Here is a 12,774-nt window from a genome sequence, read left to right as displayed (position 1 = left end):
GAACCCAGTGAGATTAGAGGTAGCAGAACCCACTTATTTAAGCTTTCTACCTGTAGAATGCCCCCAGTCACAGGACCAAATGTAAACCTTAGGGGAACACAGCCTGAGAGAAAAATAAAGAATCTTCTTTTTTTATGCTACCAGGTAGAAAACAGTTACGAACAAGGGTTTTATGGTTTGGGACAGGTATTCTTTCCACTGCAATGAACATTACAAAGAAAAAGCTTCATTAAGGAAGATTCAGAGGAAGATAACATGAGAAATTTATTGGTAACGTCAAGAAAGATAGAGAGGTACAGCTTTCAGACTAATGCTTTGTCTGAGAAAAACTAGAAAAGCCAGACTAAAAACAATCTATTGAAAAACATTGGGGAATCACTGACGCATTTCAGAGGCACGAGGGTGAGAGAAGAGGAGATAACTCCCAAGTCTGGCAGGGCAGCGTTGACTCTCAGAGTCACTTCTGACTGACCACGGCAGAGGCTCTGCATCACTGCTTTGATTTGCTTGTGGACGTCTCCAGGGTTTCCTGAGGAAGGCTTCCTCCACCTTCATCCACCTCAGGAGTGTCCTGCAGAGCCCTCTGGAGAACCAACTTGAGGTTCCGCTTATGACGCCAATGCCTAAATGAGCCAACGAAGAAGTAAATGATGGGGTTGGCGCTGCTGTTAACCCCAGACAGGACAATTGTAACCATATAAAGATAACAGAGGAACGTATTAAAACCATTCTGAATCCGGATTGCGAGGAACCAGTGGATGGAGAAGGGCAGGCCACAGAAGAGGAAGACCAGCACTGTGAACAGGATGGTTATACCCAGCCTGGTCACCTGCACCCGCCGGGAGCTACAGACAATCTTGACCAGCAGGGCGATGCTGGATCCAGAGAAAACCACAAATAAAAAAGTCAGCCACACTGCATTGGAAAAATGCGATATCGGGCACCAACCATCCTCAAATGCACTATAGAGGAAGCCACAGTAGTACCTGTTCAGGACGCTCAGCACCAGGGACAGGGCCCAGACCAGGGCACATACGACAACTGATGTGTGTTTGGGGCGGTGGCAGCGGTACCAGATGGGACACAGAACTGATAGGCAGCGCTCGGTGCTAATGGCGGTGAGAATGCTCAGGCCTGCAAAGTAGGCAAAGTTCCACACTGTGATGAAAATGCTGGCGATGGAGAATGAGATGGAATGGAACAAGGCAATGAGTCCTTCCAGGTTAAGGACAATCTGGGAGCAGAGGAAGAGGAAGTCGGCTCCGGCCAGGTTGAGGATGTAGACAGTGAAGGCGTTCCTCCTCATGTGGAAGCCCAGGATCCACAGGACAATCCCGTTTCCTGCCAGCCCGACCAGGGCGATGATGAAGGTCAGCAAGGCCTGGACCACGGTCTTCGTGTCACATTTAGGAAGAGACTCGTGATTGTCAATTGTTGTGAGTTTGGTCCCCCAGGCTGTGATGGTTGGATCCGTGCTCAGAAAACCTCCACTGGTGCCCCTGGGAACAGAAACAAGATGTGAGCGCCTGCTGTATGATCACTGATTCTCACGGCCACCCCGCTACGTGGGAACTACTGTCCCCGTGTTACAGAGGAGGAAAATGGAGGCTCGCAGAGATTAAGATACTTACCAAAGGCCACACAGCCTTGGAGTCCTGGAACCTGGATTCAAACCCAGTCCCCTCTGACTCTAAAAGCCTGGGCTCTCTCTACTGCACTACAGACCCCTCTACTGACATGGGAATGTTCTAGGTTCCAAACGTCCCTGCTCACCGTCCTAGGCCATGTCATGTCCCCTTGAGGCAGGTGGAGATAAGTGTGGACAGGCGGTGTGGATGACAACAAGACTTTGAGTCTAGCACTCCTTTTGCCCTGGGACAATGGGCTCTTCTTGGGGGCAGGAAGTCGGAAGCCCCAGGCATGAGCTATGGCAGTCTCAGTGACTGAGAGCAGTCCATCCACCAGGAGAAAGGAGATCATGATTTGGGTCATGAAGGGAATGTGACCTCTCGCTATGACAGGTGTGAGTACGGCCAGGCCTCTTGGGCTAGAAATGGCCCAGGGTGTCAGCTTTATGACGACAGGAAGTGCTTTTCTCCTGTCCACTGCTGTGTCCCCAGGGCCTAACTCTGTGTGGGTGACACAATGGATAATCAAGAAATTTTTCAACAAATAAATGAGTGAATAAATGAATGGGGAGCCTAAGGGTAGTAGAAAATTTGGGTTCCATGTAACATAAAAAAATTTTTAATGAAATTAGTCACCAGAAAACACACATATAAAGAAATGAAGAAAATTTCATTCCTTACTGTTCCTTCTGTGGAAAGCTCTGGTGTGTTTGAAAGAATTCCTATGCCTGCACGAACAACTACTGATGGCCACTGGGATGCCGCTGACCTGAGAGGGCCAGTATATGGCTTTGTGAGCACCTAGAAGATTTAAATACATAGTTTAGGGAGAGGATTCAGAGCTCAACTGAATTTCTCTGCATTTTAGAGGAATAAGAAGCAAGGTTGGGAAAGGAGAGAGATTCAATGGATCTGAATAGCAGTAGTTGAGGCACAGAAATAGAGAAGCGGGATTATTCACTGATTTTTCTGTAAAATGTATAATATAAAACTCCCTGTTGTCCTCCCATGCGATGTTGAGTAGAGTTTTCTTTGTAGATTAAAGTGTTTGTTGAAGAAAATTCTCTGGCGAGGAATTTTCTTTAAAGAGCTTATTTCCGCTTTTTGAAGGGCTTTGGGTGAAAAGAGATACAAATACTCTTGCAGATTTCAGGTGAAAAACAAGGACTACCTCACACGTAACAGTAGCAGTTGATCGAGTGCTTACTTGGTGTTACCTCTTTTAATCCTCCGAATAGCCGTATGAGGCAAGTACCGTTATTATTTCCATCTTGCATGGAGGAAACAGAAGCACAAAGAGGCTGAGTGATATACTCTGGGTCCTACGCCAGAAAGTGGTAGAGCCTGGATTTGAACCCCAGGTCTGTGTCAGACCTTGCCCTTCACCAGCCCTGCAGCCCCCCTGCCGGATGGTGCGTCCCCTACGCATGGAGAGCAGTCAGGGGAGGAAGCAAGTCACCATCAGGGACAAACCTAAAACAGCAATTCACTTGTGGGTTTTATTAAACCAGAATAGACAAATTTTGTAAACAGCAAGGAAGTGAAGCCCAAGAATATGGAACACAGATGAGGTGGGTGGAGGACAGCTGAGAACCGACCACAACGCCCGGGAGCCTCTTCTTGCCTCTGGAAAGGCCCAGTCAGTCCAGACCGGCCGGGACTCACACAGGGCAAGGAGTATTGGAGTGGAGGAAGGCAGGGCCCTCTGGCCGCAGAGTTAGCATCAAGGACTGAATGACTGTCACCCGCTCTCTTAGTTTCTGCAGTCCAGTTGGCTTGATGAGGACGTGGAGGAAAACCACAACCTCTGTTGTTCTCTGTCAGCGCAACTTGGACTTTTTATTCACAACACTGAACATAGTTTGGGGCTCCGATTTTCAAGTGCATGTCCTTTTGTTTCTTTTGTCTCCCTTATCAAAATCAAAGATCAATAATGCCTACACCTGCCTGGGTTGTTTTGGTTGATATTGTTCACTATTGTATCCCCAGCATCTAGCACATGTCCCTGAGAGACCGTCTATTGTAACATCTTCATTTAACACAGGAGGAAGCTGAGGTTTAAAGTGTCAAAGGATTTTCCTGAGATCACATGGTGACTAGCAGGCCCAGCACCAGCCCTGGTCTCCCAGAGCCCTGCCTGAGGCTTTCCCGCTGTTCTCTGCCACGTCATTCATTACGGGAGGAGCTCTGAGAAAAGTCTTCATGCGAGATCAGGATGGGAGAGAGATTCAGGGGTGTACAAGCTGCTAGTTGCTCCAAATATTCATTTCCTTCCTCTCTCACATAATAACTCTGAGAGTTTTAGACCAGAGAAAGGATACTAATGTCAGCCTCCCTTAATGCTGGAAGGCACCATGTGACCAGGTGCCGGCCAATGGGAGGTGAGCAGAAGTGATGTGACCAGTTCCTGGGTCATGCCTTTCCTTCTCCTCTGGGTTTAATGCTGTTGTGTCCGGGAGCCATGAGGACCCCGAAGATGAAGTCACCTCTTGAGGGATGGGGAGCATCACATTGGAAGGACCTTGGTGTCTGATGCCTTGGGGTCACCAGTCCAGTCCTAAAACTTCTCTCTTGTTTAAGTCACTCTTATAATGGATTTCGTCTAGAGGAGAACATCATAAACTTAAAATACGTATAAATACCCGTGTACTTGCACATTTTTTTTTAAAAAAAAAAAGCAAACTACATTCCATTCTCAAGGCATTTATGATGATAGTGAGAGATTATTCCAAAGAAGTGACACCAGATTGAGAGGTACAGACAGTCAAACAAACTGAGGAGATACAATGAGAAATTTACCAATCACATGGAGGGAGAGAGAAAGTACTAGGTATACCGACCATGAGGAAGCTATAGGAAGAGACAGGTTTTCTCCATTTGCCATCGAATCTCATTTCCACCTTCTCTACCCTCCTCTGTGTGCAGGGGGGAGACGTCTCTGTGCCTCATCAGTGGGCTTCCCTTCCCTCGGGCTCCTGGTTGTTTTCAGTGAAAGGGAGACCCTGACAGGAGACTGGAAGACCAGAGGAGGGCGATTTGGGGTTTTGAACTTCCTGGTGCTCTCCCTGCCAGGCTGTGAGTTGGCAGTGGCGGTGTTGCTCTACCTGAGGACAGAGTCCCTGTCTGGTGACCCTTTCCTGCCACCACAACAACAGCTATAGCCACAGCCACAGCCCTCCCTGAGTTTTGGTAACTTCTCCTTCCCCTTGTTTTTCAAGCCTGGTGATGTCCAGGTTCCCTCCTATTACTTTCCTTTGGGGGTAGAGGTCACGGCTCAGTGTAACTTTTTCTAAATCTGCCTATTTTGTTAACTGTCCCTTAATTAAATTCTTTTCAACCATCCCATATTAGGCCATCTTTTCTGCTGGGATTGTGAGAGATACGGAAAGGAAAAGAACTTTCAAAAAGGGAGTGAAACAGATGACTGGGTTATTCACAGCCCTTTAGCTTTGGGAAGCACGCATGTACCCTACTTTGCCTCCTAAATTAAGGAAAGCAATGGATTTCTCACCATAACAACACATCTGAATGGTTTGGATGGAGGAGAGAATGGGAAGAGTCTAATAAGGGGGAATGGTGTTGGTTTACTAATTCAGATCTCTCAGTTGAGGCTGCCAGCACCCAAAGTTGCCAGGAAGGAGCTTATATGTTTTTTTCCCTCTCTTTTCTTGCTGGACCCCTGTGGCTCCCTGAATACTCCACTCCCAGGTGGACTAATTTAGATGTGTACTAAGAGAAAAAACCCAACAGTGGCTTTGGAAATAAATACTTGATAAACCTACCTTTCCTCCATTCTCCCCGATGGAGGTGACAAGCTGACCCGTGCTGACGGGAAGAACTTCCAGGAACTGATAGTTGCTAGAGGACACTTCTCTGCCTTTGAGAGGTGCCTGAAGAAGTAGGAGTGAAATCTGGTGCTGGAGGGAGGCTTATCAAGATGCTGGACAGCCTCGTGATTTCCTATCCAGGGACCTGTTGGCAAATGAGAGCGTGGAGTTCTCTGAGTCATGACTTCTCATGAAATGTTTCTCAACATTTGGTCCGACGCTCTCAGCCTCTGCTCATCCCCACCCCATCCGGTGCCCGTCGCTGAAAGTGATTGTGGTTAGGTACCCTGCTGCTGTCAACTGTGAGCCTGGGCAGCAATGCCAAGCAATGTAAGCCTGCACTGGGAGGCTCTGTAATAAGAAGAAAGCACACCCTCCTGACTTGCATTCGAGGATCTCCATGGTCTATCTCGCCCTCACCATGGCCTATTCTCTATCATGGTAGTAACACATGTAGGTTTGCATTTGCTTTCCAATTGACGTAGACCAGTATTAAATAAATGGTAAAGGTCTTCCTGAATCCTATCCTCCAGAAGCAACAACTTGTTTCAGTTTTTCTTCTAAATTCTTTTGTTAGTTATGATTATATATTTAAATAGTAAATGTATTTCTTTTTTGGGGGACATTCTTTTTTTTAATTTATTTTTATTTTTTATTTTATTGAGGTAATAGTTTATAACATTGTAAAATTTCAGTTGTACATTATTATTTGTCAGTCATACGTGCCCGTTTGTCCCTTGTGCCCACCCCCCAACCCCCTTCCCCTCTGGTAACCACTAATCTGTTCTCTTTGTCCATGTGTTTGTTTATCCTCCACATATGAGTGAAATCATGCAGTGTTTGCCTTTGTCTGGCTTATTTTGCTTAACATAATACCCTCAAGATCCATCCATGTTGTTGCAAACGGGACAATTTTGTCTTTTTTATGGCTGAGTAGTATTCCGTTCTGTGTGTGTGTGTGTGTGTGTGTGTGTGTGTGTGTATATATATACACCACATCTTCTTTATCCAGTCACCAGTCAATGGGCATTTGGGTTGCTTCCACTTCTTGGCTATAGTGAATAATGCTGCAACGAACATAGAGGTGCATAAGTCTCTTTGAATTGTTGATTTCAAGTTCCTTGAATAAATACCCACTAGTGGGATAGCTGGGTCATATGGTATTTCTATTTTTAATTTTTTGAGAAATCTCCATACTGTTTTCTGTAGAGGCTGCACCAGTTTGCATTCCCACCAGCAGTGTATGAGGGTTCCCTTTTCTCCACATCCTCTCCAACATTTGTTATTTTTTGCCTTTGTAATTATAGCCATTCTAATGGATATAAGGTGATATCTCACTGTAGTTTTGATTTGCATTTCCCTAACGATTAGTGACATTGAAGATCTTTTCATGTGCCTGTTGGCCATCTGTATATCTTCTTTGGAAAAATGTTCATATCCTCTGCCCATTTTTTGATCGGGTTGTTTGTTTTTTTGTTGTTCAGTTGTATGAGTTCTTTATATATTTTGGAGATTAACCCCTTGTCAGATATATGTTTTGCAAATATTTTCTCCCAGTTGGTGGATTGTCTTTTCATTTTGTTACTGGTTTCCTTTGCCTCGCAGAAGCTCTTTAGTTGACGTAGTCCCATTTGTTTATTTTTTCTTTTGTTTCTTTTGCCTGAGTAGACATGGTATTCGAAAAGATGCTAAGACTGATGTCAAAGAGTATACTGTCTACATTTTCTTCTAGGAGTTTTATGATTTCATGTCTTACCTTCAAGTCTTTAATCTATTTTGAGTTAATTTTTGTGTATTGTGAAAGATAATTTTAAAATTATCTTTAATTATCTTTAATTAAAGATAACTTTAATTCTTTTGCATGTGGCTGTCCAGTTTTCCCAATAACTTTTACTGAAGATATTTTCCTTTCTCCATTCTATGTTCTTGGCTCCTTTGTCAAAGATTAGCTGTCTGTAGATGTGTAGTTTTATTTCTGGGCTTTCAATTCTGTTCCATTGATCTGCAGGTCTGTTTTTGTACCACTACCATGATGTTTTGATTACTGTAGCTTTGTAGTATATTTTGAAGTCAGCTATTGTGATGCCTCCAGCTTTGTTCTTTTTTCTCAGGATTGCTTTAGGTATTTGGAGTATTTTTTACCCCATATGAATTTTAGGGTTCTTTGTTCTATTTCTGTGAAGAATGTCATTGGGATTCTGATTGCAGTTGCATTGAATCTGTAGATTGCTTTGGATAATATGGACATTTTAACTATGTCTATTCTTCCAATCCATGTGCATGGAATATCTTTCCATTTATTTATGTCATCATCGATTTCTTTCAATAATGTCTTACAGTTTTCAGTGTATAGGTCTCTCACCTCTTTGGTTAAATTTAGTCCTAGATATTTTATTCTGTTTGTTGCAGTTGTAAATGGGATTGTATTCTTGAGTTCTCTTTCTGTTAGTTCGTTATTAGAGTATAGGAATGCAACTGATTTTTGTAAGTTGATTTTGTACCCTGCAACTTTGCTGTAGTTGTTGATTATTTCTAATAGTTTTCCAATGGATTCTTTAGGGTTTTCTAAATATAGAATCACGTCATCTGCAAACAGCAAGTTTCGCTTCTTCCTTGTGAATTTGCACACCTTTTATTTCCCTTTCTTGCCTAATTGCTCTGGCTAAAACCTCCAGTACTGTGTTGAGTAAGAGTGGCGAGAGTGGGCACACTTGTCTTGTTCCTGTTCTCAGAGGGATGGCTTTCAGTTTTTTCCCATTGAGTATGATGTTGGCTGTGGGTTTGTCATATATGGCCTTTATTACACTGAGGTACTTTTCTTCTATAGCTACTTTATTGAGAGTTTTTACCATAAATGGATGTTGGATCTTGTCAAACGCTTTCTCTGCGTCTATTGAGCTGATCATGTGGTTTTTATTCCTCATTTTGTTGCTGTGGCGTATCACATTGATTGATTTGCAGATGTTGAACCATTCCTGAGTCCCTGGTATAAATCCCACTTGGTCATGGTGTATGATCTTTTTAATGTATTGCTGTATTCGGTTTGCCAATATTTTGTTGAGGATCATATTTCTATTTTTTAATTTGTCAGTATTAACAACAGAATCAATTGCCTGCCCAAACAAGATGTAAAGAATTTAGGATATGGCCAAGAATTTGAAATTATCAGATTGGGTATTTAAAATAACTGTGACTAATATGCTAAGGATTCTGATGGGAAAAGTGGACAATATGGAAGAGCAGATGGACAATATAAGCAGAGAGATGGAAGCTCCAAGAAAGGAAATGCTAGAAATAAAAACATTGTAACAGAAATGAAGACTACCTTTGCTGGGCTCATCAGAGGACCAGATACAGCCTTTGAAAGAATCAGTGAACCTCAAGATATGTTAATAGAAACCTCCCAAACTGAAGCAAAGAGAAAAAAGACTGAGGAAAACAGAATAGAATGCTCTAGAGCTGTGGGATGATTACAAAAGGTGTTACATACATGTAGTGGGAATATCAGAAGGAGAAGAAAGAGAGGAAGAAACGGAAGAAATATTTGAAATACTGATGGCCAAGAATATTCCACATTCTTGGCAGGCACCAAACACAGATACAGGTAGCTCAGAGAACACCAAGCAGGATAAATACAAAAAAAAAGAAAATCTATACCTACATATACAATTCATTTTGGGGATAGAGAATCTATTCTGTACGATACTGTAATGGTAGATGCATGATATTCTGCGTTTGTCAAGCCCATTAAACTATAAAACACAAGTGAAACAATGTAAACTATGACTTCAGTTTATAACAGTGTATCCATATTTGTGTGTCAGTTTTAATAAATGCGCCACGTTAATGGAAGGCGTTAGTAATAGGAGAAACTGTGGGGAAGAGTGGGGATGGGGAGAGGGAGGATATGGGAACCCTCTGTACTTTCCGTGCAATTTTTCTATGAATCTAAAAGTGCTCGAAAATATAAAATCTATTAAAAATGAATAGGCAAACCACCAACTGGATAAATACTTATAATATACATAACTAACAAAGGACTCATTCAGCACATGTAAAAACTCCTACGAATAAATAATTAAAAGGGGAAACACCTAGCAAAAATGGGCAAAACTTAGACACTTCAAAAAAAATACTAGAGCCAATAAGCACATGAAGAGATGCACAATTTCATAAGTCATTTGGGAAATGCAAATGAAAACACATGGAGATACCACTTCACACTCAGTAGAATGACTCAAATTCAAAAGACTGGCAATACCACGCTTGTTGGGGAGCATGTGGAGAAACAGGAAGTTTCATACGCTGCTGATGGGGATGCGAAACAGCACAAACACTTTAGAAAAGAATTTGGCAATTTCTCAGTGAGTTAAGTGTACATCTTCCTTCCTATGACCCAGCAATTTCACTTTAGGTTATTTATCCAAGAGAAATGAAAACATATGTCCAGAAAAAGACTTGAATAAGAATGCTTACAGCAGCTTTATTCACAATAGCCAAAAATGGAATATTACATATGCATCTATCAATATGAAAATACACTGTGGTACATTCAAACAATGAAATAGTACTCGGCTTTCTAAAAGACACAAGCTGGAGCCAAAGAGAAGCACAAATAACGCACCGAAGTGGGTAAATCCCCGAACGTCACGCTGAGTGGAAGAGGGGAGCGAACAGAATAGTACGTTGTGTGATCTGAAATCTATGAAGCCAAAGGTCAGGCAAACTAATCTTTGGTAACAGAAGTAGGAAAAATAGTTGCCTCTGGGGCAGGAGGCATGAGTGGGAGGGATATGAGGGAACTTTCTGAGGTGATGAAAATGTGTTATTTCGTGACTGGAGTTGGAGTCACGTGGTGTATTTATTCCCCAAACTGATCAAACTGTACACTTAGAAGCCGTGCAGTCACTCTCTCTTAATTATACCTCCACCAAAAAAACATTACAAAATGGAATATGTAAACCTAATACATTATTTTTACAGAACATGTAACTTAAAAATATTTTTGTGTGATTAGATGAATAAAATCAGTGTTGTGAGTTCTTTGGAGAAAAAGGGGAATCTGACGTAGATCTGTCCTCAGAGCACGTGGAGGCTAGTTAAGAGCCATTGGAAAGCTGCCGTGAAGGATGAGCCCCCAGAGAGGGAGATCCAGGGCAAAGGCAAAGTGGAGGGAATGAGGAGGGGTGCACGTGGATTCTACTGGAGGACAAGTGAAAGGAAAGCATGGGAAGATCACCTACCTCAAACCTTAACTATGCTTTGACGTTGACTTATCTGGTCATAAAACTTTACCTCGTGCTTGCAAAAGTTGAAAATGATGAAAGCAATAAACTTAAAGACAGCAACTCAAATCTGGTAAATGGAGATTTAGCACATGTTTGACTTCAAAGTTCATCATTGATTCATTCATCAAGCCCTTTATTCCATAAACATTTATTAAGCTGGGGAGACACTCTAAGGCCTGCCAAAATCAAAGAAGACTGCTCTTTGAGATTAGATGAAACTTTAATTGTTTTAATCTTACCGAGACAGATGGTAGGAAAGTGACCACAAAAACTTGTCAAAAATGGAATGTTCTTTTAGTCCTTACCAAGTGCAGTGACCAGAGAAATTTAGACTTTTCCTGCACTGCTTTCAGCCTCTGCTGAAGGTGGGGTTTTTCAAAAGTGAGAGCAGTCCTGGCCCCCAGAGTTCGCGACGCTCCCATGGGGATGGGGTGAAGGTCCTGGGTGGGGCAGTCCTGGAGAGGCTGCGCCATCTCACTGAATCCTCACGAGGAGGATTGTTATCCTCACTGTTTTCAGATCAGGAGCCCAGAGACTGAGAGAAGTCAAGAAAACCTCCCAAACTGATAGGAACAAAGCGGGCCCTCACAGCCACAGTGGTCTGACCGAAGCAGAGACTGAATCAGGACACCACACTGCTTCCGGACATCTCCAGGGGTTCCTGAGGAAGGCTGCCTCCACTTTCGGCCACCTCGGGGGTGTCCTGCAGAGCCCTCTGGAGAACCAACTTGAGGGTCTGCCGCCGCTGCCGCTGCCGCTGCCGCCGTCTAAAGGAGCCAACGAAGAAGTAAATGACGGGGTTGGTGCTGCTGTTGACACAGGACAGGAACATTGTAACCAGATAAAGATGTAAGGAGAACATATCAAAACCACCCTGAATCCAGAATACGAGAAACCAGTGGATGCCCAACGGCAGGCCACAGAAGAGGAAGACAAGTGCTGTGAGCACGATGGTCAGATACAGCCTGGTCAGCTGCACCTGCTGGGAGCCCCACAGCAGTCTGGTCGGCAGGGCCAGGCTGCTCCCGGAGAGAAGCACAAATAAGAAAATGAGCCACGCGGCAGAGATGAAATCAATTACCCGACACCAACCCACGTCACCATCGCTAAATAGAAAGCCACAGTACTCCCCTCTCAGGACACTCAGCAGCAGGGACAGGGCCCAGAGCAGGGCACACATGACAGCTGACGTGTGTCTGGGGCGGCGGCAGCGGTACCAGATGGGACACAGGACGGACAGGCAGCGCTCGGTGCTAATGGCACTGAGAACGCTCAGGCCCACAATGTAGACAAAAGTAAACACAGGGGTCAAAAACTTGGGGATGGAGATGGAGCTGGAACGGAAGAAGTTGCTGAGTAACACCAGGGAACGTATAATCAGCAAGGAGAGGCAGAGGAAGTCGGCTCCGGCCAGGTTGAGGATGTAGACAGTGAAGGCGTTCCTCCGCATGTGGAAGCCCAGGATCCACAGGACAATCCCGTTTCCTGCCAGCCCGACCAGGGCGATGATGAAGGTCAGCGAGGCCTGGACCACGGTCTCCATGCTGCAAGTTTGAGGTAGAGCCTGGCCACTTCCATTCACTGCTGTGTATTCGGTCCCCCAGGCTGTGACAGTTGGATCCATGCTCAGAAACCCTCCACTGGTGCCCCTGGGAACAGAAACAAGATGTGAGCACCTGCTGTATGATCACTAATTCTCACGGCCACCCCGCTACGTGGGAACTACTGTCCTCGTGTTACAAGGAGGGAAATGGAGGCTCGCAGAGATTAAGATACTTACCAAAGGCCACACAGTCTTGGAACCTGGATTCAAACCCAGTTCCCTCTGACACTAAAAGCCTGGGCTCTCTCTACTGCACCACAGACCCTCTGCTGACATGGGAATGTTCTAGGGTCCAAACACCTCTAGTCAACCTCCCAGACCATGTCATGTCTGTAGGAGGCAGGAGGAGAAAAGTCCGTACAGGTTATATGGGGTGACAACAGGACTCTGGGCCTACCTTCTGTCCTGGGACAATGGACTCTTCTCGG

General features: G+C 44.2%; 2 protein-coding genes across 2 annotated transcripts; both read right to left on the bottom strand.

Annotated features, from left to right (window-relative positions):
- Positions 1-246: 246 nt before the first annotated feature.
- Positions 247-5,579, bottom strand: LOC101392207 (mas-related G protein-coupled receptor member X3-like). Its single transcript, XM_004418513.3, has 2 exons — positions 5,411-5,579; positions 247-1,499 (listed from the first exon to the last, which is right to left on the bottom strand). The coding sequence occupies exons 1-2, from the start codon at positions 5,419-5,421 to the stop codon at positions 491-493; spliced, it is 1,020 nt and encodes a 339-aa protein (XP_004418570.3). The 5' UTR covers positions 5,422-5,579; the 3' UTR covers positions 247-490.
- A 5,786-nt stretch (positions 5,580-11,365) lies between these two features.
- Positions 11,366-12,394, bottom strand: MRGPRX2 (MAS related GPR family member X2). The gene has a single exon (XM_004418661.3). It carries the CDS (start codon positions 12,365-12,367, stop codon positions 11,366-11,368), a length of 1,002 nt encoding a protein of 333 aa, XP_004418718.1. The 5' UTR covers positions 12,368-12,394.
- Positions 12,395-12,774: the final 380 nt, after the last annotated feature.

This window comes from Ceratotherium simum, chromosome 7, assembly GCF_057802395.1.
Source record: "Ceratotherium simum simum isolate JZ-2026a chromosome 7, ASM5780239v1, whole genome shotgun sequence".
Lineage (NCBI taxonomy): Eukaryota > Metazoa > Chordata > Mammalia > Perissodactyla > Rhinocerotidae > Ceratotherium > Ceratotherium simum.
This window is presented reverse-complemented; position numbering and strand designations above follow the sequence as displayed.